The sequence below is a fragment of the Apodemus sylvaticus genome, chromosome 14 (genome assembly GCF_947179515.1).
Source record: "Apodemus sylvaticus chromosome 14, mApoSyl1.1, whole genome shotgun sequence".
Classification (NCBI taxonomy): domain Eukaryota; kingdom Metazoa; phylum Chordata; class Mammalia; order Rodentia; family Muridae; genus Apodemus; species Apodemus sylvaticus.
Window position 1 is genome coordinate 71,707,165 of NC_067485.1, and position 24,357 is coordinate 71,731,521.

Below are 24,357 nucleotides of genomic sequence, written 5' to 3' on the forward strand. Positions count from 1 at the left end.
TAAAGGTTAATGAGCTCTACCTTCCTCTGGGCTTGGGGCTTTGTTTATGCTCTGAATTACTAGGGAAGTTCCCTTCTTGACAGTTATGTGTCTTTTTTTTTTTTTTTTTTTTTAGGCAGAATCCCATTCTGTCTTCCTGGCTGTCACAGCTTTCACTGTGTAGACAAAGCTGGCCTCAAACTCAGTGAGCTACTTGCTTTTGCTTCCTGAGTTCTGGGATTAACCATACCAGATTTCTTTCTTGCTTGCTTTTAAATAAACAAACAACAAACACTTGTCATCTTTTATTTACTTATCCTTTGACATTCATGTGTGTATAAAATGTATATTGACCATATCCACCCCCAATTCCTCCCTCTCACAGCCTAAAATTCCCATCCCTCCCTGCCTTCATGGCCTTTCCTTTCTCTGCCTCCTTCCTCTCTCCTCTTCCTCCTTCTCTTCCTCTTCCTCCTCCTCAGTCTGTGTTTTTCTGTCTCTATCCATCTGTCTCTGTCTGTCTCTGTCTGTCTCTGTCTCTGTCTGTCTCTGTCTCTATTTCTCTCTCTCTCTCTCTCTCTCTCTCTCTCTCTCCCTCTCTCTCTCTCTCTCTCGCTCTCTCTCTCTGGTAACCCCATCAGTGCTGACTGCTGCAATGTTGACTGACCTGGCTGACTTTATTATGTGCGGGTGGATTCACCTCAGTGAGTTCATGAGTACATCAGTTCCACCCTGTGCAGAAGACAGAAAGCATTCCATAGCACGCCTCTCCATATTCAGGGTCTTGCATTTCTCCTGCCTCCTTTCCCATAACACCCCCTGAGTCTGACTAGAGAACTGATAGAAATGTCCCAGTGAGGGCTGAGCACTTAGAAGTGTTCCCAGCACCTGACCAAGTTCCTGACCACTCCCAACTCTGCAGTAACAGCCGCCCACTTCCGAGAGAAGCTTTTCTGGCCAAGATTGGGGGTAGTGCCAATCAGTTACCTTTCTTTTTTTTTACTATTATTTTCTGTTAAATGTTTTTTATCAGCAAATACTCTTTGTAAGTGATACTGTGTTACATAAGGACATTTTATACAAGTACATAATTCAGAGTAAACCTCTTTCCCTGAATCCCCCTTGTTAGTCCTAGTCTGTTTAGCTTCTACTTTCCAGTCATATGTACATATGGTTATGTCTGTCCAAACTCTAGGAACTACAAATGGGAGAAAATATGTGCTTTTTATCTTTTTGAAAGCGATTTAATTTATTTAAAGTCATGATCTCCAGCCATAACCACGTTCCTGTAAATGTCATAACTTTGTTCTTTTAATCAAAAAAGTCCATCCGTCTGTCTGTCTGTCTATCTATCTGTCTGTCTATCTGTCTGCCTGTCTATCTGTCTCCCTATCTACCTACATATCACACATTTTGTTATCCAGCCCTCTATAGATGGATACCTAGGTTTGTTCCTTAACATAGCTACTATGAACAGTACTTTAGTAAGCACTGATGTACAAGTGTCTCAGTAACACACTGCTTTGGAGTCCCTCACATAAGTGCCCAAGAGTAGTGAGCTGGGTCAAATGGTGGATGTATGTTTAGTTCTTTTCTTCTTTCAGGGAACTGTGTGGTTTCCACAGTGGCTTGTCTAGGGTTTGGGGAAGGGGACCATGTCACCAGACAGAAGACCTGGGAAGTCTGAGCAGGCTCAGACAGCATCTCAGAATTGAGAATGGCAAGAGTGGCGCTGCCCTGTCAAGTCTTGCTTCTTCTAGAACAGGTAACCATGACACCCCACTGAGAGGACTGTGGCAACCAGTTATGTAGCATAACAACCTGGAGTTCTCCATGCTGATGAAGCATCTAGATAGACCCTGAGTGTTCAGTCAGCCAGCTTCCCTTCCTGTGCATTCCATCTCACCAAGGGTGTTTAATCCCTAGTTCATCCTGAGTAAGGATGCATTCACATTCACCATCAAATAAAACAGTTTGGACAATCAAGACTGTCTCTGGGTCAGGATCACTGAGATGGGAGGCCCTCACCGAAATCTCCGGAGAAGGCCTTCTCTCCCCAAGCCCTGCATACACTTGGAACCAAACCGGGTCCTGCCCTTGTCCTGAGTTCAGCTTTTCCCTCCCTGCCTGATGCATAGATGCCTTGAGGGAAAACACGGACCTCGGGCCCCTGTTCCCAACTCCCAGCAGTACCCCAGAGGTGTCTGGGTACACGGCAGACTGGGAACCACAGCAACCATCCCAGATCCTTCTGTTTCCCACCGGAGAAAACACAGACTATGGATTTCTATTGTGGACTGTGTTCTGCCTCCTGGATCGGCTCGCCAGCTGTGCTCCGGTGGTGCTCCGGTCACCCCAGCTCCAGGCACCCCAGCGGCGAGACAGACACCCGCAGCCAGGCACTGGGGTATCTTCTCGTTAGCAGAATCCGAGGGTTCTCTTTCTCCAGATTGCAGGCATTTCAATAACAGCCTTATCAGAGGCCGTTGAATCGCCTTTTCAAGCCATTCATTCCCAAGAAAAGGTTACGCTCTCAAAGTCTATTTTTAGCCATACCAATTTAACTAATGAGGACAGCATCTCTACATTCTTCTTCGCTGTGTATCCAGGGCCTGCATCTACAAATTGAAAGATAAATACTAAAAGTTATTTGTTTGAAATGGAAATGTTGAATGATGGATGGGAGGACCAAACTGCTCAGCCTGTGCCAAATAGTTCCATTTAGTATCTAAAACGTTGAACAAGGAGATGTTAGGGGTTTGGTTTGATGTGCTTAAAATGAGAACAGGCATTCTTGGGACCTCATATCCCCTCCTTGAAAAATTAGCCAGACTGGTTTCCATTCGCTAATGTGAAAAGGCTTTGACAATGTTATTACAATGTTGTTATCCTGACCGCTGAGCACAGACTCCAAAATGATGCTTAGCTGAAGTGCTGACGGCGGCTAACAGAATAGTTACTGTGTGCTTGTCAAGCCCAGACCTGGACTTTGGTAGCTGGAGCCACGCTTCAGTTGAACAGTGCTTGCTTGGTATGTGTAAGGTTACAGGTTCGATACTTAGTCCTGCTAACAAGAAGATAAAATAAAAGGTTATATTAGCCAAAATGTTTTTGATTTTTGTTACTATGCTCTATTGGAAGTACAGACTTGTAGACAGCAATGGACAGACACTTAATCATTAGATGAATTTGTAATGAGCACAGATAATCATTATACGCGCTTAACCACCTCCTGTAAATGTATTAATATGCAGAGGAAGAGATATGCATGGGCATATCTGCATTCCCATAACATACCTGTTGGAAAACAAGACTCCACTGGAATCTTCACACAGGAAGATCTTCACATCTGAGGAAGGCGGCCCCATTTGGGAGCCTGGAGACCTCAGACAGGGAGCCCTAACCTAAGCCCCATTCCCAGAATCCCCAACTGCCTATAGTTATGTGACCCAGGCAGGCATCGGGCCTCTGGGGACTCTAGTTTCTTTATCTGTGAAATAACTCTGGCTTCCTGCCTCCCAAGGATACCAGAAGGAAGAATGAGCTGAGGTTTACATTGCACACTGGGAGCCTTCCAGAAAGGTCCTGTGGGGCTAGGAAATACGATACACTAAAACAGGAAGAATGACCCTCAGTTTTGGTTGTTTATCTCTGTTTAGGCTCCCAGAGAAAGATGGAAGAAAGGTCTCAACTTGGAGCAAGTAGCATGATTCACACTCAAAACTGCTGGGTTTTGTTTATTTGCTTTCTGTTCACTTTGAGGGGAGAGGGTTTGGAAGCAGATGATGTGATTGCTGTATAGCTCTGGTCTGTATTCAGAGAACAGGGACAGACCTCTGTGTTGGAAACAGCAGGAGGCTGAGTTGAAGTGGTCGGAAGTTGGGGTTTATCATCAGGATGGACAGGATCTGGAGGGCAGGGATGGTGTTGGATGGGTCATTACATCTTCAGTATCTAAGGATGGACGCACAGTGCTACCAAGTTGGATGGCCTAAGATGACATTTGCAGCTATGAGACTCGGGAAATGGCTCAGTCAGTCAAGGCTTGCCTTACGAGCACGAGAACCTGAGTTCTCAGGTCAAAGACGAGAAAGCTGGATATGGCGGTGCACACTTATAATTCCCAGAGGGAAGGAAGGAAGCAGAGACAGGCAGATCCCTGGAGCTGGGTGAGTTCCAGGACACACACACACACACACACACACATGCATATATAAACACACACAAACATACAGAGAACAAAACAGATTTTAGCTTTGTTCTTTACTAGCTGTGGGTTTCTTCCCAGCAGTGTGCCACTGGGGCAGAAGCACAAGGTGCAGGGCTATTGTGTTCATACCAGAAGCGATACGCATATATTGCTTCGCTCATGGGGCATTTCAGTCTTAGTAACTGTTATAATGATATTAGCTTTTCTATCACCACCAAGGGTTGGGGGGGCAGTGCTTACACAGCAGTCCTGAGCCTTGGCGTGTGTGAACGTCTGGAGGGCAGTGATGTAATCTTTTTGCACTCTGCTCCTTATATGTATGGGAAGGGGGCAGATCTGAATCTACTTGACAGATCAGTCGCTTAACTGTCATCCAGTCTGACAAAGAGCTTGTCCTTTAAAGATCTTTTATTGTAACTGTATGAAGAAAATATGTAAAAAATATCTTTATGAATGAAAGGGAGTAACCATGGACCTGCCATCAAGATCGAGGCACGGAGCATTCTATTCTCCTATGTGTCCCCAGATAATCCATGCTCTCCTTTCACAGATACAGTGTGCATGCCATCTAGAATGTTCGAAAATGAAACATGCTACTCAAGCACAGGAGTGTGGAGCGATTTTTATACCGCCCTCTGAGCGGTGGTGGTTCGAGTTCTGGCATACTCTATGTTAATTCCAATGACTAAAGGTCTATTTTGTTCTCCCGATAGGGCCACTGAGGTTTCACAATTACTGCACTGTTTCAAGCATTGTATTTATACAATATAATTTTTAAACTACGAAAGGGCAATGTGCTGGCTGGTTTGATGACAACCTGATACAAGTCAGAGTCATCTGGGAAGAGGGACGCTCAGTTGAGAAAAAGGTTACTATAAGATTTGCCTGTCTACAGGAAAGTCTACAGTTCATTTCCTTGATTAATGATTGATGTGGATGGGTCCAGTTCATTGGAGATGTTGCCACCCCTGGGCAGGTGGTTCTGGATGGTATAAGAAAGCAGGCTAAGCAAGCCACGAGGAGCCAGTCAATAACCAGTGTTCCTCCATGGCCTCTGCTTCACTTCCTGCTTCCAGATTCCTGCTTTGAGGTCCTGTTCTGATTTCCCTCAGCGACAGAGTGTGTAACCTGAGCGTTGTAATGAACCCAGAGATAGACATTAGTGCAAGTGACACAATTCCTGAGCAGTGACTTGTCATTTGTTTGGACAGATGGGAACTTGGAGGACTAGAATCGGAAGGGGATAAGAAGGGCATCTGGGGAGGAAGATGAATGGATGGCTCAGAATGGTCACTGATTGTCCCGGCATCTGTGTCTCACATGAGTGATGACCACTGGGAGGGTTCTTAGTAATTAGATGGACAAACCCTTCCTATATAGTTTCATTACCCAGTCAACCCCGGCTTGCTCGTAAGCCGGTGAACAGAGTGGCCATGTGGAAGTGAGACAGGCTTTTCACTGGTTCAGCACTTCATTAAGGCTGGCCTGGTGAACTCTTGCTGAGAGCTTATGGTCAAAAAGACTAATACTAACCCCATAACCCCATAACCCCATAACCCCATAACCCCATAACCCCATAATCCCATAACCCCATAACCCCATAACCCCACATCATTCTCCAGGAGACCAGTCGGCCTCTTGGTTATTTATACTAACCTTGTTCCATCTTAGAAGGGACAGAGATTGGGTACATTCTGGGCATGAATATGCTCCCCCTGTTTGTGTTCGTGCCAGCATCACCAGCAATGGCTGTAACTTTAATTTGCAGCAGCAGCAGTGGCAGGGCCTAGCAGCATCAGCCAGGCCTCAGCAGAATTGGGCATGGGTCAGCGGGAGGAATTCGGACCAACAGGGACACCAGGAGAAGTTCTTTGCTGTGTTTCTCTCAGTGAAGCCGGGACTTGAGACCAAGAAGCATCGCAGAGCTAGCTCCACAAGCAAGCCCCTCTCACAGGCCATTGAGTCCTATTTATACTCCCTCCAAACAACATGTGTCCCCCCCATGGGTCATGCCTAAGTCGCATGAGTCCGACTTAGCAAAACCCCATGTGAGTCTGTCTCAGCTGACCTCACTCTGCCAATCCCCCCAGTGCTCGGAAGTAGTAAGAAGCCACAGCACACCACCAGAAGACTTCTGGTGTGTTTCTCTCTACAGAGTCGCAACAAATACAGCTCAACTACTAAATGTAAGGAGGACCAATACATGCGTGTCATTAGCGAAGAATCCTTCATCACGTGTCCTTTCACATGTTTGCTTTAGCAGAACATCCTTTCACCTGTGTCTGCTTCAGGGAAATGTTCCTTGATGTGTCTGCTTTAGCAAAACATCCTTTTCACTTGTTTCAGGAAAACGCTCCTTCAGGTGTTTGCCCCAGCAAGACACCATCCGACACAACTGACTTTCCAAAGACCCCTGAAGCTTCCACCTAAAATGGCCTCCCAAAACACCCTGTCTGTCATCATGGCATTTCCCAGAGCACCACTTCTGTTCAGTGTGTCCCATTGCTCCCTTCACAGCAATGGGCTCGCCGCCACAAAATCAACTGGTCTTACCTTGTGTACCATCACCTGGAAACACCCAGGAAACTGTCAACTGTTGACAGTCAAGGCCCTGAAGTGGTGGGGTGTCACCCATGCCTCACAGCTTCAATTGATGGGTCTTGGAATCAATGGGCAGAATGGCTTGCCTCACTATAAAACCCAATAATTATGATTTGGAATTATTTTCATATGGAATTATATAGAATTTTCATTTCTTTCTAACTATCTTGAGTTCTGCAGATTATTTTGATGATCCTATTTTCCAAAGATTGCAGATCACTAGGGAACACACCAGCAGCCCCACCACAAACAGAAACCCAATGGGGACCACTCTCCACCAGATTTTACAGAGAAGAAAAACATAACTGACCAGCCGGAGAATCCATGAGGACAGTCTCTGGGCTGAGCAGCAGGAAAAGATGTTTTGAGTAATATTGGAAGGGCTTTGATTCTGTCAACTTTCTAGGAGAGGAGAGAAAATAGCCAGGCCTATGGCTGTTTATTTATTGACTTTTCTAAACAGAAGGGAAAGCCAAGGCTTTAAAGGTAGTGGAGGCAGACAAAACTTGTCCAGCCAGGCCCCAAGGCGCTTGAAGATGAGATTTAAAAGAACAACCTTTAAATTATCTTGTCTGCATAAGTTATAACGTATGACTGAGATATAAGGGGGCTTCAGGACTGAATAGTGTAAACACCAGGTCAGTTTCACAGTCACTAAATCCTTCCTGGGTGTGCTGGTTTGAATAGGCATGGCCTGCACAGACTCATGTCTTTGAATATGTACCCCACAGGGAGGTTTGGCCTTCTTGCAGTAGATGTGGCCTTGTCGGAGGAAGCGTGTCACTGCGGAGTAGGCTTTGAGGTCTCTGCTCAAGCTCTGCCCAGGGTGGTATACCATTCTGCTGCCTTCTGATCAGGATGTAGAACTCTCAGCTCCTTCTCTGGTGCCCTGTCTGCTTGCTGCTGCCATGCTTCTCACTGTGATGATAATGGGTTAAACCTCTGAAACTAAAGCCAGCACCAATTCGATGTTTTCCTTTATATAAAGAGTTGCCATGGTTATGGTGTCTTTTCAAAGTGATAAAACCCAAACGAAGACACTGGGGTTGGTACTAAGTTCTTATTAACTCTACTAGTATTTCTGATTAGTTGTGTCCAAGACACATGAAAAAGGTGACTTACAGGAAGAATTATATGTCTTGGTTCAGGGTTTCAGAGATTGCCATCTACAATCCGTGCTGTGGTCAGTTCTGGGCCTATGTGGGGCAGACCATCCTAGTGGTAGGTGATATGTTGGAAGGAAGACTTTACCTCATGGTTCACAGGAAACAGAGAGAGGGATACAGGAATGGGCCTGTGATGAAGTACATCCTCAAGGGATGTGCTCCAGGATCCTGCTTTCTGCAGTGATGTCCTCCCTCCTAAGTTTCTATAAGCTTCCCCATGGCACTGCCAGCTGGGGTTCAAGTGGTCAACAAGCAAGCCTGTGGGGGACTTCATATCCAAACCACAGGAGGCACCATAAACTTGACATAGACGCTACGTGAAGGACCACCTTGTGCCTTTAAATCACCTTCTGTTTTTGTCTTTAAGTGTCTTGAAGTATTCACTTTAAGTGAGTGTACCTCAGGAGACTTTCTTTGCATGATTTGACTCTTGGCCCAGTTTTTAGCTCTTGGGTATTTGCTAAGTCATTTAACCTCCATGTGCCTAAATGTTCAGAATGGCTAAGATTAAAAACTCAGGAGACAGCAGGTGTTGGCGAGGATGTGGAGAAAGAGGAACACTCCTCCACTGCTGCTGGGGTTGCAAATTGGTACAACTATTCTGGAAATCAGTCTGGCGGTTCCTCAGAAAACTGGGCATGTCACTTCTGGAAGATCCTGTTATACCACTCCTGGGCATATACCCAGAGGATTCCCCAGCATGTAATAAGGATATATGCACCACTATGTTCATAGCAGCCCTATTTATAATAGCCAGAACCTGGAAAGAACCCAGGTGTCCCTCAACAGAAGAACGGATGCAAAAAATGTGGTATATATACACAATGGAGTACTATTCAGCCATTAGAAACAATGAATTCATGAAATTCTTAGGCAAATGGATGGAGCTGGAGAACATCATACTAAGTGAGGTAACCCAGTCTCAAAAAATCAATCATGGTATGCACTCACTAATAAGTGGATATTAGCCTGGAAAACTGGAATACCCAAAACATAATCCACACATCAAATGAGGTACAAGAAGAACAGAGGAGTGGCCCCTTGTTCTGGAAAGACTCAGTGTAGCAGTATAGAGCAAAACCAAAACAGGGAAGTGGGAATGGGTGGGTGGGAGAACAGGGGGAGGGAAGGGGACTTATATGACTTTCGGGGAGTGGGGGGCCAGAAAAGGGAAAATCATTTGAAATGTAAATAAAAATATATCAAATAAAAAAATGCTACCAAAAAATTAAAAATCATATTATGGATAACTTTAGAGTTGACTATTTGAAAAGAAAGTAGGATTGTTAGTAGTAAATAAGAAAAACACATATCAACAGTAGTAGGAAAAAAGCAGTGTAGATTTTTAGACCATTTACTGGAGAGAACATTTACATGCATGTCTTCATGGATAGCTGCTAATAAGTTTGTTTATCCAAGAGACACACATTTTCAACAATGGTCCAAATAAATCCAATAAAGGTCTAATACTTTAAGAATTTCTGTATTTACAGCAAAATTGGTACTTTTGTGGAATTAAAGTATAAAACAGTGGTACCATGGGGCAAATAGTAACATTTAAGTAACACTGTTGCTATTTTTACCACGATGGAAGAAAAATCCATTTCGATTTAAGAATTTTAAAAATAGCAAATTAAAAATTAATAATGACTCCAGGTCTAGGGAGGTAGCTCATCCAGTGAAGTGCTTGCCATGCAAATGTGTGGACCTGAGATTGGAACCTACATCAAGCCAGTGATCCCAATGGTCCAATGGTGAGATGGGCTGTGGAGACAGGAGAATCTCTGGGCACTCATGGGCCGGCTAGCCTGGTACACACAGTGGCAAATGGCAAAGAGTTCCTGTCTTAAACAAGGTGGGAGCTGGGGACCAACATCCGGAAGACCGGCATCTGAAGCTGTCCTCTGACCTCTGCATGTGCATCACGGCACTTGTGTGCCCATGATCACACACTCAAATGTGCAGGACAGCACATATGCTTGCACACACACACACAGAGAGAGAGAGAGAGAGAGAGAGAGAGAGAGAGAGAGAGAGAGAGAGAGAGAGAGACTATACATAAGATCATGTACATGCAGATTTTTAAAAATGAGGACGACAATAGCAGTATCTATTCTGGTATGTTGTTTGTCAATGGAGTTAAAATAAAATATGCACAGCCCATCCAACAGTACTTGGCTCATACTTGGCGGCTGTTAATACTGCAACTTGACAATGCTTTCTCTGAGCCTGTGTGCCAGGAATATAAATGATGTCACACTCCCTGTCTTTCTTAAGCAAATCTACAGATCACCTGCTGAACAACCATTGTGTCTACACTGTCTCCTCCTCCCCACTCCCCACTCATAGAGCAAAACTCTCTCCTGGCCCTCTGTGCAACTGTATTTGTAAAGAAGCCTTTATGGGGGTAACTAAGGCTAAACTAGTTGATAAAGATGGGGCTCTAATCCACTGGGCTGGTAAGAGAAAGACAGAGGAGCACAGAGGAAAGGTCACCTCTGGCTGCAAAGATACAAAATGGCAGTTTACACACACTTCAGGGATAAAGGTCTTCAGAGAAGCCAGTCTTGGCATCTGGATACTGAGCTTTTAGTCTTCAGAACTGGGAAAACAAATCTCTTCCCTGTGAGTCTCCAGCCAGTAGTATTTCATTATGACAGTGGAGCAGGTTCATACAGTAACCCTGCGAAGGCTCATAGCTTAAATGTCCAGTGAGAGACAATGGGGCTGTGCTGATAAGCGGCCTCCGATGTTGGCCGAGCGTCACTACTCATTGTGTGGAAGTCTGGTATTTCCCATGGCAAGTAATGGCAGAGAGCCATCTGTCACCCATATCCTTGGCACTGATGTCCCCTGGATTTATTTTGCCTACAACTAAGATTTTCCTATATAATTTAGGCCTCACTGAGCTAAGTGGTACACTCTTGAAATTTTTGTCCTAAAGCATTAGAGGGCCACATAGCAAGACCAAATCCCTGCCCACCTCACACCACCATAAAGATAGAAATTGATCAAGGTCGCAGGCTGAATGCTTGACACGTGGAAATACAAGGCCTGAGAAGGGCCTCTGTCTTACACTTCTTCCTGCTTCAGGGCGTCGATGAACATTGGGAAAATAAAGCCTGATTGGCCCAGGGACAACAGTCTAAACTCATGTGACCCTCATGATGTCTGAAGCTCTCCAAATCTGACAACTGCACACTCCTGCCTGAGTCCCTTTTATTGTCTAAAAATGCCCCATGCCCTCCCTTGGGTTTCTTTCACCCCCATCTTCCTTCTAAGCCTCTTCTGCATGGTTTGGGGTTTGTAAGAGCTGCCGGTCAACACCTGCAGCCATCCCAAGTGGTCACAAAAAGAACCATCCAACCAGAGTTCCAGGACACCCTGGAAGACATGGGAGCCTGAGGTGAGGCCTTCACACTCCCTTCCACGTCTGTATAGTCTCCTCACATCGCCCTTGGACCTCTCTTCTCTCCAGGTCCTGGAACCATAGATATGTACATATACCTATATGAATTATGATAATGATATGTGTATAACACCCATAACATAAATATATGATCAATACATTTACAAACAGGTAACCTTCCTTCCTCTTTCTTCCTTTTCTTCCTTTCCTTCCTCCCTCCCTCCCTCCCTCCCTCCCTCCCTCCCTCCCTCCCTCCCTCCCTTCTTTCTTTTTCTTTCTTTCTTTCTTTCTTTCTTTCTTTCTTTCTTTCTTTCTTTCTTTCTTTCTTTCTTTCTTTCTTTCTTTCTTTCTTTCTTTCTTTCTTTCTTTCTTTCTTTCTTTCTTTCTTTCTTTCTTTCTTTCTTTCTTTCTTTCTTTTGACAGTTTCTTTAGTCCATGCTTGACTCAGATTCCCTAGGAAGCCTCCCTATGTAGGTAAGAACAGCCCTGAACTTTGATCCTCCTGCCTCCATCTCCCAAGTACGGCGTGTTTGCCACTTTGCCCATCTGATGAGGTGCTGGGGAACCAAACTCAGGACATGATGCATGCCCAGCAAGCCCAGTGGTTACAAAGTTACACTCTCGGCCCTCTTGTCATTGACTCTCATTACACCAAGAATAGTAAAGGCATTGGAGACTGGGAACTTTTGAGGGTTTTGGACTCTTCCATTTTACCCAGTAACTAGTGAAAGGCTTTGTTAAATTTAAGGATGAAGTTGCTTCCCAGGTGTAGTACTTTCTGAATTTGGGGCTGTATAAAGCAGTTACTCTTTAATAAATAAATAAATAAATAATAAATAAATAAATAATAAATAAATCCATGAACAACAACTTTTCAAATCTTTATGGGGACTATTTTTTAACATCATTATTACAGAAAACTCAGTGTGTGTGTGTGTGTGTGTGTGTGTGTGTGTGTGTACATGATAGAGAGATGAGAGGGAGAGGGGAGGAGGAGAGGGGAGGAGGGGAAGATGAGGAGAAGAGGGGAGGATGAAGTGGAGGGTGAGGAGAGGAAAGAAGAAAGGAGGAGAGGAGGAACAGACAAGAGAGGAAGAGGGGATGAGGAGATGAGAGGGAGAAGGGAGTAGAGGGAGGGAGAGAGGAAAATATTATTTTACGCGAAGTTCTGGGAAGACAAACTCGGATTTGATTTCTATGTGCTTTGATTCTAAATCACTTGCATAGAAAACTTAGTCTGCAGAGCACTCCACGGTGCAAACTGAGAGCAATAGTTGCAGAACACCTGCGTAGGGAACAATTCTTTACTCTTGACAAGCTCTGAGCTAGCAGATAAATGACACCCTACAAACTAATTGGGTCTGGTGGTCAAGCCCTAGTATGCACATCTCATCTAGTCACACTGGAGTCCCAGGGCACAGGGATTGGCCCCTTCCTCCCGGGAGCCCTGCTAGGACCTTTGCTGGGTTGCCTGACTCCCCGCCCCTGCCGCGGTCCACGCCCCAGTCCCCGCCCGTCCCGTCGCGTCCTCTCGACCCTTTTTAAGCGTGGCGGGGGAGAAGGCTGGGGCATGGTGATCCCAGTCATACTGCTAGACGCGCACCCAGCTCTCCGGAGCGCGTGCAGCCCAGCGCCTCGGCCGCGGTTCCCGGGTAGGCGCTGCGGGCTTCCCGGCTCCCCGCTGCCCCCGGCACCCGGACAGGCCATGCGCCCGGGCTAGAGCTTAGCCGCCGGCATGCCGCTCCCGCTGCTGCTTGCCGCGCTCTGCCTCGCCGCCTCCCAGGCGCCCGCACGAGCCTGCCAGCTGCCTTCAGAGTGGAGACCCCTGAGCGAAGGCTGCCGCGCCGAGCTGGCCGAGACCATCGTGTATGCCAAGGTGCTGGCGCTGCACCCCGAGGTGCCCGGCCTCTACAACTACCTGCCGTGGCAGTACCAAGCTGGAGAGGGAGGGCTCTTCTACTCCGCGGAGGTGGAGATGCTGTGTGATCAGGCGTGGGGCAGTATGCTGGAGGTGCCGGCCGGCTCCAGGCTCAACCTTACCGGTCTGGGCTACTTCTCCTGCCACTCCCACACGGTGGTCCAGGACTACTCCTATTTCTTCTTTGTAAGGTGAGCCTGCCCCCCTCTGCGGGCTACCTGTAGCAAGTCAGAAGCGCCTCAGGGAGCCCGCTCCTCCCACCCCCACCCCCCAAAAAACTAAACAAGACTTAGTAGGCTGTTCATTATCTCTTTGCTGTCTTCTACGAAGATCCTGACCATCCTTGGCTAAAGATGTTTAAGATACATATATGCTTTTGGAGTAATACGCACAGACTGGGGTTAAAGGCAAAAAGATCGAGGTGCTTTTTTGTTTATGAGACCGGGCTTTTCTATTTTCCCCGGGTTATCTTCCTGCCTCAGTCCCCCGAGTGCTGGGATCAAACGCTCATGCTATCAAAGTGCTTTCCAAACACCCATTTGACGTTTTGAGAACGATGACCTTTGCCATCAGTTGGTGGGATTCTGTCTGGCTTCTCGAAGTTCTGTCTGAACTTCTCAAGTGTAAGTTTCCAGCCAGTTCCCTCAGAGGCCGCTCTCATGCTCCTCCCCTCCACCAATTCCCATCTGGATAAAAGCGAGAAGCAAATCATGATAGAAGCTCGCGAAGCTCCTGGGGAAGCCCTGTCGGTTAAGGTACACCAATGCTCTCCTTTCCTACCCACTGGATGCCAGAAAGCAGCTCCCTGCCCAGCCCCGCCCCCAGCCCCGCCCCCCTCTCCCCAGGTATCAATCTTTACCAGCTGCCCTGTAATTCAAATTAGCAGAGCTTTACTGAGAGCCCGCTGGTGGGAAAGGTAAAGACCCCAGCACCACAACGCTTGGAAGAGTGCAGAAGGGCATCAGGCAGGTGGTGGGTCCTATGTAGACACCTCCAATCTTGTGACAGCAAATCCCCCCAAATTCAGTTCATTTATATCGACTACTGAATTCAACCTAAATCGCAATTCAACCTAAATCGCAGGTGGAAAACAGCAGGTGGAACCCCCAAGCTTTGTGGGTTGTTTCTAATTCAAATTAAGATGGATCTAGAACAGGAGAGAGAGAGAGAGAGAGAGAGAGAGAGAGAGAGAGAGAGAGAGAGAGGAGAGAGAGAGAGAGAGGCCAAGGTAATAGCCTCAGTCTTACCAATTGTACCAAGGTTCTCGGGAAAGATTCTGACCACTGGCTGCAGATTCAGTTTTGAAGTCTCTGAGAGAGAAAGTGGTGATCTCCGCAGCAGGGGATCCGTAAACTCAAGGCCACATGTGCTTTCCATATTGAAGACAGGCTAAGTTTAGAATGTATGTTCTGCTTTGCGTTGGCAGTTGTGAACTGCGTACCAGATTAGGTTGATTTCTTAATTTTTTTTTTCTGTAATTGTCTGGAAAGTATAGTTTCTAAATAAAGTCAGCCAGCACTGCAAGTGTGCCTTGTCTTGATACAAAGAAATCCAAGCCGGCCTTTTATGTTTGTATTTAGGGGAAACACTGAAAGCCCAGCTATAAAACAACTGGACGCGGCTTTATTTTCCACTGGATGAAAGCTCTGGAAGGAGCAGGCACTGTTGGACTTTTGCTCATTATTGTATTTTTTTAAATCACAACATGGTCCAGTGACTGCGAGGTGGTCAGCCAATGTTTTCATCTCTTGCGGTGATCTGTTGGCAAAAAGTTACACAAGGCTGTGATGGACCGTCTTTTCATAGGGCTGTCTTGCCCTGAAGTAGGCTAACAGCTGCACACCAGGCCTTCCTCCTCTGGTCCAGCCTTCCTCTCCCCTCTTGCTCACTCACAGTGACTGAGAGAAAGCAGAGAGGGTTATTTTGGCTCATTCTCTGGCTGTGTGGCCCTGTGCACTGGGGCAGATGACTGAGGCAGTGCTCTGCAGAAGAGCTTCATCCCTTGGCCAACAGGAAGCAGACAGGAATATAGGCGGGGTCACAGCAGGATATAGCCCCAGAGGCATCCCCCCAACCCCCAGTGATTTATTTCCTCCAGGTAGATCCACTCTCCAGAAACTTCCCACCCCAATTGGGTACCAAGGTTGAAACAGAGAGGAAGAGGAACATCTCCAATTCAAACTGGAACCCTTAGGCTAGATTTCTCATCTCTTTTTCCTTTCTATTTCTAATAAACACTTTACACTTGAGCGTGTGAAAACATTCATTAATATTTGCACCACATTCACTGTGTGCCAAGTTCTTTGTTATCCTTGTGCCTGTTGGATGTGTGTGCTAGGTGTGTATGTGGTGCATGCACTGGAGTATGTGTGGCATCTTTTTCTGTCTCTATCCACTTTATTTCCCTGAGATAGGGCTTCTCATCGACCTGGAAACTTGCCGTTTTGGCTAGGCTGGGCTGGCAGGTTCTCAAGATCTGCCCGTCTCTGTTACCCAGTGTTCATGTTACTGGCATGCCTAGCCACAACAGGCTTTTTATGGGGGTGCTATGGATTTGACCTTGGGTCCTCACACTTGAGCAGGAAGTGCTCTTACCCACTGAGTCACCTTTACAGTTTTCCATTGTGATCCCCGTGATAACACCAAGAGAGTATATTCTATTACAGTCCTGTTGTAGCAGACAGGAAGACAATGGTGCTTAAAGAAGAAGCTGGCTTCGCATCACAAGCCCAGTGTAGCAGTGAGGCTTAAATCCAGGTCACATTACAACTTCTGTCTGCTCACCAGGAAGCAACGGACATTATAAGACATGGGAGACAGACCAACAGGAATGCCTATACTTGAGACCTTGTGCCTTGTCTAGATTCCATTCTTTAGAAACCCTTAAGCTAGACTCAAGCAAAGAAGAAAGCAATGAGAAGTGTTAATGGTAGAAGTCCCTTCCTGAGAACCATGCCAGACTTCATGGTAACATTAGCAAGACAGTTTCTGTCCTTTGTAAACCAGACTGCATCTGGCCCATCTCCATTCGCCTCACCTATGTCTCTGCTTTGACCATTTCCCCTTAGGATGGATGAAAATTACAATCTCTTGCCGCATGGAGTCAATTTCCAAGATGCCATCTTTCCAGACACACAGGAGAACAGAAGGATGTTTTCCAGCCTTTTCCAGTTTGCTAACTGTTCCCAAGGGCAGCAGCTGACGACTTTCTCTAGTGACTGGGAGATCCAGGAAGACAACAGGGTAAGAACTGGTTGCACAGTCTGTGACTTGGCAGAACAATAACTCATATTGTCTATGACAACTAAGTCATGGTTGAAGGCGTCAAGAATGCTCTTCTAAATGATGTATCCTCCTGTCTCTCTCTCAGCTTGACACAGAGCAAATGCAGTGCAAATATTATTACATGCTCAAGTGTAAAGTGCCTGTTAGAAATAGGAAGTAGTCAGAAGAGACAAGAGTTATATCCTACGTGTTCCAGTTTGAATTTGAGATGTTCACCTTCCTCTCTGTCACAGTCTTGGTACCCAGCTAGGGTGGGGGGCTGTGGACGTTTTAGAAGATCCACCTACCTGGAGCAGATAAATCACTTGGGCTATGCCTTTGGGACTGGATCCTGCTCTGACTAGTTCCTAGATTCCTTTTTTTGCTTCCTGTTTGCCATGAGCCATTGCTACTCCTAGGCTTTGGATGCCCAAGGGTTAGTGCTTGGTAAGGTGTCTTCACAATGTAGGAGCGAGATGAGAGGAGGGCACGCATGTCTCAGGTTCCCCTGATTCAAAAGGGAGACAGAAACCAAAGCCATATTGCACTCATTTGATTAAAATATGTAAATCTCTTGGCCTAGTGCTTAAGAGTGTTCAGTGTCTGTAAACCATTATGACTGTCCTTGTGACTGACCGTCTAAGGCAGTGGTTCTCAACCTGTGAGTTTTGAATCCTTTGGGGGGGGTTCTAATGACCCTTTCACAGGGGCTGTGCATCAGATATATATCAGATATTTACATTATGAGTCATAATGGTAGCAAAACTGCCATTATGAAGTAGCCACAAAATAATTTTATGGTTGAGGGGTCACCACAACATGAGGAACTGTATTAAAGGGCCAGGGCATTATAGACCTTGAGAACTACTCATTTAAGGAATTTTCTTGGAAGAAAAGGAAATGAAATAAAAGGGTTCTCAGAGCTAACATTCTGTGCGTGTGAGTATTTTGCCTGGATGTATGTATGGGTACCGTATGTGTGCCCAGTTCCTGGGGAGGGTAGAAGAGGGTGTTTGATCCTGTGGAACTGGAACTTTTGGATGGTTGTGAGCCACTACGTAAATCCTGGAAATCAAACCCAGGTCCTCTGGAAGAGCAGAAAGTGCTCTCAGCTGCTGGGTCTCCTCTCTAGGCGGTGTTCCATGATTTTAAGCGTGATGTTCTCTTTAAAGCTTACCGGGTAGCCCAAGAAGCTGGAGTCAGAGTTAAGATTACAGTTGAGTATGGAATAGAAAGGGATCTCCTAATCTGAGCCAAATGCCAGCAAGGGGGAACTTTTAGGGACCGGCGGCCCTGATGAAATACAGTCAAAACAGGCCTGTGGGCTGCTGGCCTGTCACCCCCTGTCTTCTGTGCAAAGTAGATTTGAAGTTAAATGACCGTAACATGAAGAAGGTCTGATGTGGCTATCAAATCCAACAGTGGCCCTAATTTATGGCATAAAAAATCACCTTGGATGTATCTGGTGGCCCCATTCTTTCTTCCCATGTACGGAGGGGTTGAGAGCCACGCCGTCTTGTCTGGTGGCTTGGCCTAGGGAAGTGCCTTGTTCCTGTAAGCTTCGTCAGGGATCCTTGGCCCCCAGAACCATTCTCTTACTCTCACAGAAAAGCTGTGTCCGTCATGGGCAAGGTTGTCCAGACCAAAGAAGCTACTCATTTGCCTTTTCACACACTGGAGGTTCCTGCCCTAGAGCCACCCTATTGACAGCAGTGTAGGCTCTCCTCGCTTTTCTTCCATGCTTTCTGAGAGTTTCCTTGGGTTTGCCAACCTGTGTTTTGTTGCAGCATGGTCCTGGGAACCTGCTTTGTTTTCTCCCCTCCCCCACAGCATGTGTGAGCATAGGTGTGTGCTGGTGCACTTGCCTGTGTGATGGAGATACATGGAGACTAGAAGACTTCTGGCTTTGGTCTTCAGGCCCAATATTAGATACTTTTTGTTGCTGTGCGGAAACACTGTGACTGGGGCGACTTATAAAAGACAGCGTTTAATTAAGCTTACAGTTCAAGAGGGTCAGAGGTCCTAATGGGCAAGGCAAGGGCGTGGTGGCAGGAAGAGCAGAGAGGCTTCTTGATCCTGAAGCAGGAGACTAAGAGACAGGGTGCCAGGCTTTTGAAACCTCAAAGGCCACCCCTACCGGATACACTTTCTCCAACCAAGCCACAGCTCTCAATCCTTCTTAGACAGTTCCACCAGCTACAAACCAAGTATTCGAACCCCATGAGCCTGTGGGGGCCACGCTCATTGAAGCCACGCACTCTGCCCTTTAGTATTTCGAGACAAGGATCTTTTCTTGATGTGGAACTCACCTAGCAGACCAGGCTGGCTGGCCATCAAGGCTCAGGTGTCCCTGCCACCTCTGCCTTTGCTGTGCTGGAATTAGAGGGGCGTGTCATAATGCCTAGATTTTTTGTGTGGGTTCTGGGGAATAAGATCCAGGTCTTTATGCATTCATAAACACTTTACCAGCTGAGCCTTCTCTAGTCTTGGTTTCCTGTGTGTGTGTGTGTGTGTGTGTGTGTGTGTGTGTGTGTACACTCTTACACATCTTGCTTTGTCCTCTGCATTAGTCACTTGAGGCTGTATCTTTTATTGAACCTGGAACTAGACTGGCAATCATCAAGTCTAAAGTATCTTCCTATCTCTACCCCCATGCCCCCAAGCACCGGAGTTATGGATCTGCATGGCTGTGTTTAACTTCTTACTCTTGCATGTTTTATGTAGGTATTGGAGATTTGAACTCCGGTCCTCATGCTTATGCTACAAGCTCCTTTACCGGTGGACCCATCTCCCAGTCCTGGATTCTCCCTTCATGGTTTTATTGTTTGCTACTTCTCGTTACATACAATGTACTAAAGCCTCAGAATTCCAAACTCCTGTCACACCTCTTCTATTGGGAATGTAATCAGTTTAGTTTTGGTTTACTTTTTGGGAGCTTTGCATACATCTGTGACCCACAATAGCAATAGATTTATGTCAACAGTAATATCAAATATTACTCCACAAAGAGCTTAAGCCTGAAATCGCTTCAGCTGCATAACTTATTAGCCTTTTGCTCACATAATGAAGCTATTAACATTTGTTTGGAATTAGATTTTCCAACATTAAAAGCAGGAGAGCATAGAACCACAAGACCCCAGAGAATAGCTTCAGTGTAAAGGCAGGTCTATTTCTGTTGGTCAGATACTGATCTGGGAGAGAGTACTTTTCCCCTTTGGTGACCCTGGTGTCTTAGATAATGGAGTGTGGGGGTCCTGGACATATGGAGTAAATCTGAAGTGTGTGTGTGTGATAATTATTCCAGAATGCTACCTGGTGTGTTGTAAATTTAAAGGTATGAATTAGAGCACTCTATAGATTCCCCAGGCATTTTTCTTCATTCCATTATTACTCCCTCTTCTCTTTGAAAGTGACCGTATCAGAGCACACTGAAAGTGTCTGCCTATTGTTCTGTCTGCCTTCCTTCCATCTATCTATCTATCTATCTATCTATCTATCATCCATCCATCCATCCATACATCCATACATACATCCATCCATCCATCCATCCATCCATCCATTCATTCATTCATTCATCCATACATCCATACATCCATTCATCCATTCATCCATTCACCCATTCATCCATACATCCATACATCCATACTTCCATACATCCATACATCCAAACATCCAGTGTGTGTGAGCACCAGGGTCTCATGATGTGGCTTCTCACTAGGCCAAGCTAGTCTCAAATTCTCAATCCTCCCAGGCTAGCATCCTAAGTGCTGGAGTTGAAGGCATGTCCCATGATCCCTAGGGCTGGCAAGCTGGCTGAGTGGGTAAAAGCATTTGCTGCATATTGTGAGCATGCCAGCCAGAGACAGAGAAGAACATGTTTGCTCTTTCTACAACATCACAGGTTATTGCATAGGAATAAATTCTCAAGGTCCAGACGTTTCAATGATAGCAACTTGACAGGTAAACAGATAATACACACCACACATGGCATGTATATATATGTATGTGTATGTGTATAGGTATATGTTCATTTATATTTATGTATGTATATGTATATGTATATGTATATGTATATGTATATGTATATGTATACATACACACATATACATATATGTAGTTTACAGAAGGAGTACAAGTTAAAGCAGCTGCAGTAGAACAGGAAAGGTTCCAGAAGTAGACCGTGATAGTCTATGCTGATAAAGCTACAAGCCAGACCAGTGCTGGGAGGCAGCTGACATCAGGGTTTGAAAGCAAGGCTATAGAGTTCAGCTGTTGGTGTAAGCCTGGGTCTGAGTGCAGGAAACTGCAGTCTCCTAATTTAGTTCCCAATGCTTTGGGAAAGGCCATGACCCAAAGCAACATGTGGAGGAAAGCGTTTATTTCATCTTATAGTTTATTAGGTCATCATGAAGAGAAGTCAGGGCAGGAACTCGGGGGCAGGAACTGCAGCAGAGGCCATGGTGGCGGAACAGTGTTTGTGGCTGTGCGTCCCATTATTTCTTTTACTGTCACAACCAGCGGCCCAGCCATGGCATGCTCCAACAGTGGGCTGGCCCTCCTTCCTCAATCACTAATCAAGGGAACACCCCACAGACTTGTCTGTTGATAGCATCTTCTCAACAAAGGTTCCTTCTGCCTAAATGACTCTGGTTTGTGGGAGGTGCCAAAACCCAGCATGGGCTGTTCTGAGTCCAGTTCACCTGGGTGAACAGGTAGACGGTTATCAGGCGATAGGTTGCTGTGACACCATATGATCAAGTATTAGGTGTCTGTCACTTGGTGGCATCCAGTCAAGTGGGTTACACTCTGGTAAAACCTTTTGCTTTTGTCTGGTTTTTAATACGTTTTTAGGTCTGGTGACCCTGATAGGATTTTAATACACTCATATGCCTCCATAGACTAAATTAGTTCCAAATATAAATATGTAGGGTCGCCCTTTACTTCTGGTCACTTCTCAGTCTGTGTTAGATGGGTGGTGCCTGTCAGGTGTTCAGTTTGGATGTCTACATAGGGGTTACAGTCATCCTTTCTCAAAATGGAGTAAAAAAAAACCTTAGGGCTACACACAGGTTGATAAACCACTGCTTTATATCATGTGGGATAACTCAGAGCCACCTCATCTCAACCGTCACACAAACCTGAGGACCTGAGTCAGGGCCCTCAGAACCTGCATAGTGTAGGAATCCATAATCCTAGCACACTCCTGCCATGAAACAGGAGGCAGAGACAGGGTGATTTTTACAAGCTCTTCAGTCAGCTAGTCTGGCATGGTTAGTGGAGATAGACCCTGTCTCAAACAAGGTATAAGGTAAAGCTGACCTGAAGGCCATCTTCAGATCTTCACAAGAATACCATACATGGGTGTGCACACCCATGCACGCATGCACACACACACACACACACACACACACAGATATGCATAAACACACAAAATTTAACTTAGAATCAATATATTTACTTTTAAAAGTTCTATTGTAGCTGGGCAGTTCTATTGCAGCTGGGTGGCGCATGCCTGTAATCCCAGCACTTGGCAGGCAGAGGCAGGTGGATTTCTGAGTTCCAGGCCAGCCTGGTCTGCAGAGTGAGCTCCAGGACAGCCAGGGCTACACAGAGAAACCCTGTCTCGAAAAAACAAAAACAAAACAAAACAAAACAAAAAAAAACCAAAAACAAAAACTTCTATTGTAGTCTTTCCCTGTGGTATGGAGTGATTCATATGGTTGTGTGGTGGTGATTCCAATAGTTTCTCAGAGTGATTCAAATGGCTGTGTGTGGACAAAGAGCTTCAGGAAGAGTTACCTGGAGTTCATTCCCTCCTTCCAAAACAAACCAAAGCAAACAGCAAACACAAACTGAAGAGAACAAGCAACACCAGGCGCCTTTCAGACGGGCAGGCAAGCCTCTAGCTATCTGTCTTCCCTGGACAAGCTTGCCTGTGATCTCAGACGTGCTACCTCTCTTCCCACAACTTCCTAGTGGTTCAGAATTGTTGTTTAGATCACCTGTCCTCCAAGTAGGAATCCATGCTGGACCTGGGGGGGCGCTTTTGAGAAGGAGAACCCACTAACCCCTCACATGAGTGAGTGAGTGGCCTAGGACATTGTTGGTCTCGGTGTCTGACGTGTAGTGTAGGCGTGCAGCGAGCTCTTGGGCATCCTACTGTTGATGCAGTCGCTCTCCTCAGGGCCTGGACAGGTGACCTAGACTCCAGTCCTGAGGGACCAAGGTGATATGGAGGTTAAGGGCTGGGACAGTGGGGAACTCTTACATGGGAATGCTTTCCTGCAGCACAGCCCAGGTGCCGTTCAACTGGATCGGATGGAGCAAAACCCTCCCTTTCTCTGGTTTCTTCCAAGTACTTTGTTTTTTAGATACCTTCTCCCCACCCCTTACTTAGTTCATAGAGACACGCTCTTGCTTTCAAAAGTTTCCAAGACATTGGGAGTGTCACTAAGTGTTCATCTCCTCTCCACTGGTGTCATGGTGTTAATGGGGCTGAGGGGATGTCTTTGGCAATCAGTCTTCCCTGGCAGGGTTCGCAGCTCTCCAGCCAAGAACATTTTTCCCCTCTGTTTCCCTCCTGCTTAGGCGAGTGTAACAGTCAAAACAGAAGTTGGATATTTTCCCCTTCCTGCCAGTACTATCCCTGAGGACCAAGACCCAGCCTGACCCAACTTACATCAGTCTGTCATAAAATGTCATGGGTTTAAAATAAAACCTGTGAAGGCCAGGCTGCCCCCACGTTCTCCTTTCCTTGTGTGGAGTGGGGAAGGAGCTGTCTCACCCTAGGCTGCTTCAGAAGGAATGTAAACTCTTCATCGGGCCCGGATGGCTCTGTGTTAGGAGGAATGGCCTTGGGCAGCTCCTTCCATTGCTTGTATGGGAGTTTCTTGCTGAAGTTTGCTCATCTAGAAATGGAGACCCACAGAAACAAAGATTGTTGTACTGGAGTATGTAGCCAAAGCACTCTGTAAATGATGAAAAGCAGTTTGGGGTTCATCGTGACTGTAGTCATCTCAAAGTCTTTCAACACTGCATTTTTACAAATTAAAAAGATTAACTCTCCGGGGCTGGAGAGATGGCTCAGTGTTTGAGGCACATTCTTCTCTTGCAGAGGAGTAGAGCTCAGTCCCCAGCATCCAGCATCCATGATGGGTGGCTTGAGACATACACAAACACACACACACACACACACACACATCTCAAAAGAAAAAACTTCCTGTTACCCCCACCCCCACCTACCAGGAAACTCCTAAGACCTGCTGGGACTGGTGGCTGATAAACCCAACCCACCTCCCTTGATGATGAGAATATGTATTAGTCAGGCTTTCACTTCTGGGAACAGACACCATGGCCAAGGCCACTTTTATAAGGACAAGATTTAATTGGGGCTGGCTAACAGGTTCAGGGGTTCAGTCCATTATCATCAAGGCAGGAACATGGCAGCATCCAGGCAGGCATGGTGCAGGAGTTGCTGAGTTCTACATCTTCATCTGAAGGCTGCTAGGAGAAGAGTGGCTTCCAGGCAGCTGGGATGAGGGCCTTAAAGGCTGCACTCACAGTGACACACCTATTCCAACAAGGCCACACCCACTTCAACAAGGCTACACCTACTCTATCAAGGCCACACTTCCTAATAGTGCCACTCCCTGGGCTAAATGTATACAAACCACCATAGAACAGTAGAGGGATGTGAATAAATAACTGTTCACATTTTCTTCCATTCAGTGGCATTTAATAACGTCTGGGCAGGAGCACTTTGAAAAAGTTATATTAATTGAATTACAAAGAGATGACACGTTAGTGTGTT

The 24,357-nt window shown here is 46.1% G+C and overlaps 2 protein-coding genes across 8 annotated transcripts in view; both read left to right on the forward strand.

The window, feature by feature from the left end:
- LOC127665124 (uncharacterized) overlaps positions 1-24,357 on the forward strand; it is a 565,077-nt gene that overhangs the window by 48,866 nt on the left and 491,854 nt on the right. The window lies entirely within an intron of this gene.
- Positions 13,047-24,357, forward strand: part of LOC127665123 (ankyrin repeat domain-containing protein 26-like) — a 484,272-nt gene continuing 472,961 nt past the window's right edge. For 6 of the 7 annotated variants that reach the window (XM_052157536.1, XM_052157535.1, XM_052157538.1 and 3 more), the window contains exons 1-2: positions 13,047-13,474; positions 16,352-16,526. In XM_052157536.1, the coding sequence (XP_052013496.1) occupies positions 13,101-13,474; positions 16,352-16,526 (549 nt within the window). In that variant the 5' untranslated portion in view covers positions 13,047-13,100. The remainder of the gene's footprint in view (positions 13,475-16,351; positions 16,527-24,357) is intronic. The other variant, XM_052157539.1, reaches the window with a different exon arrangement.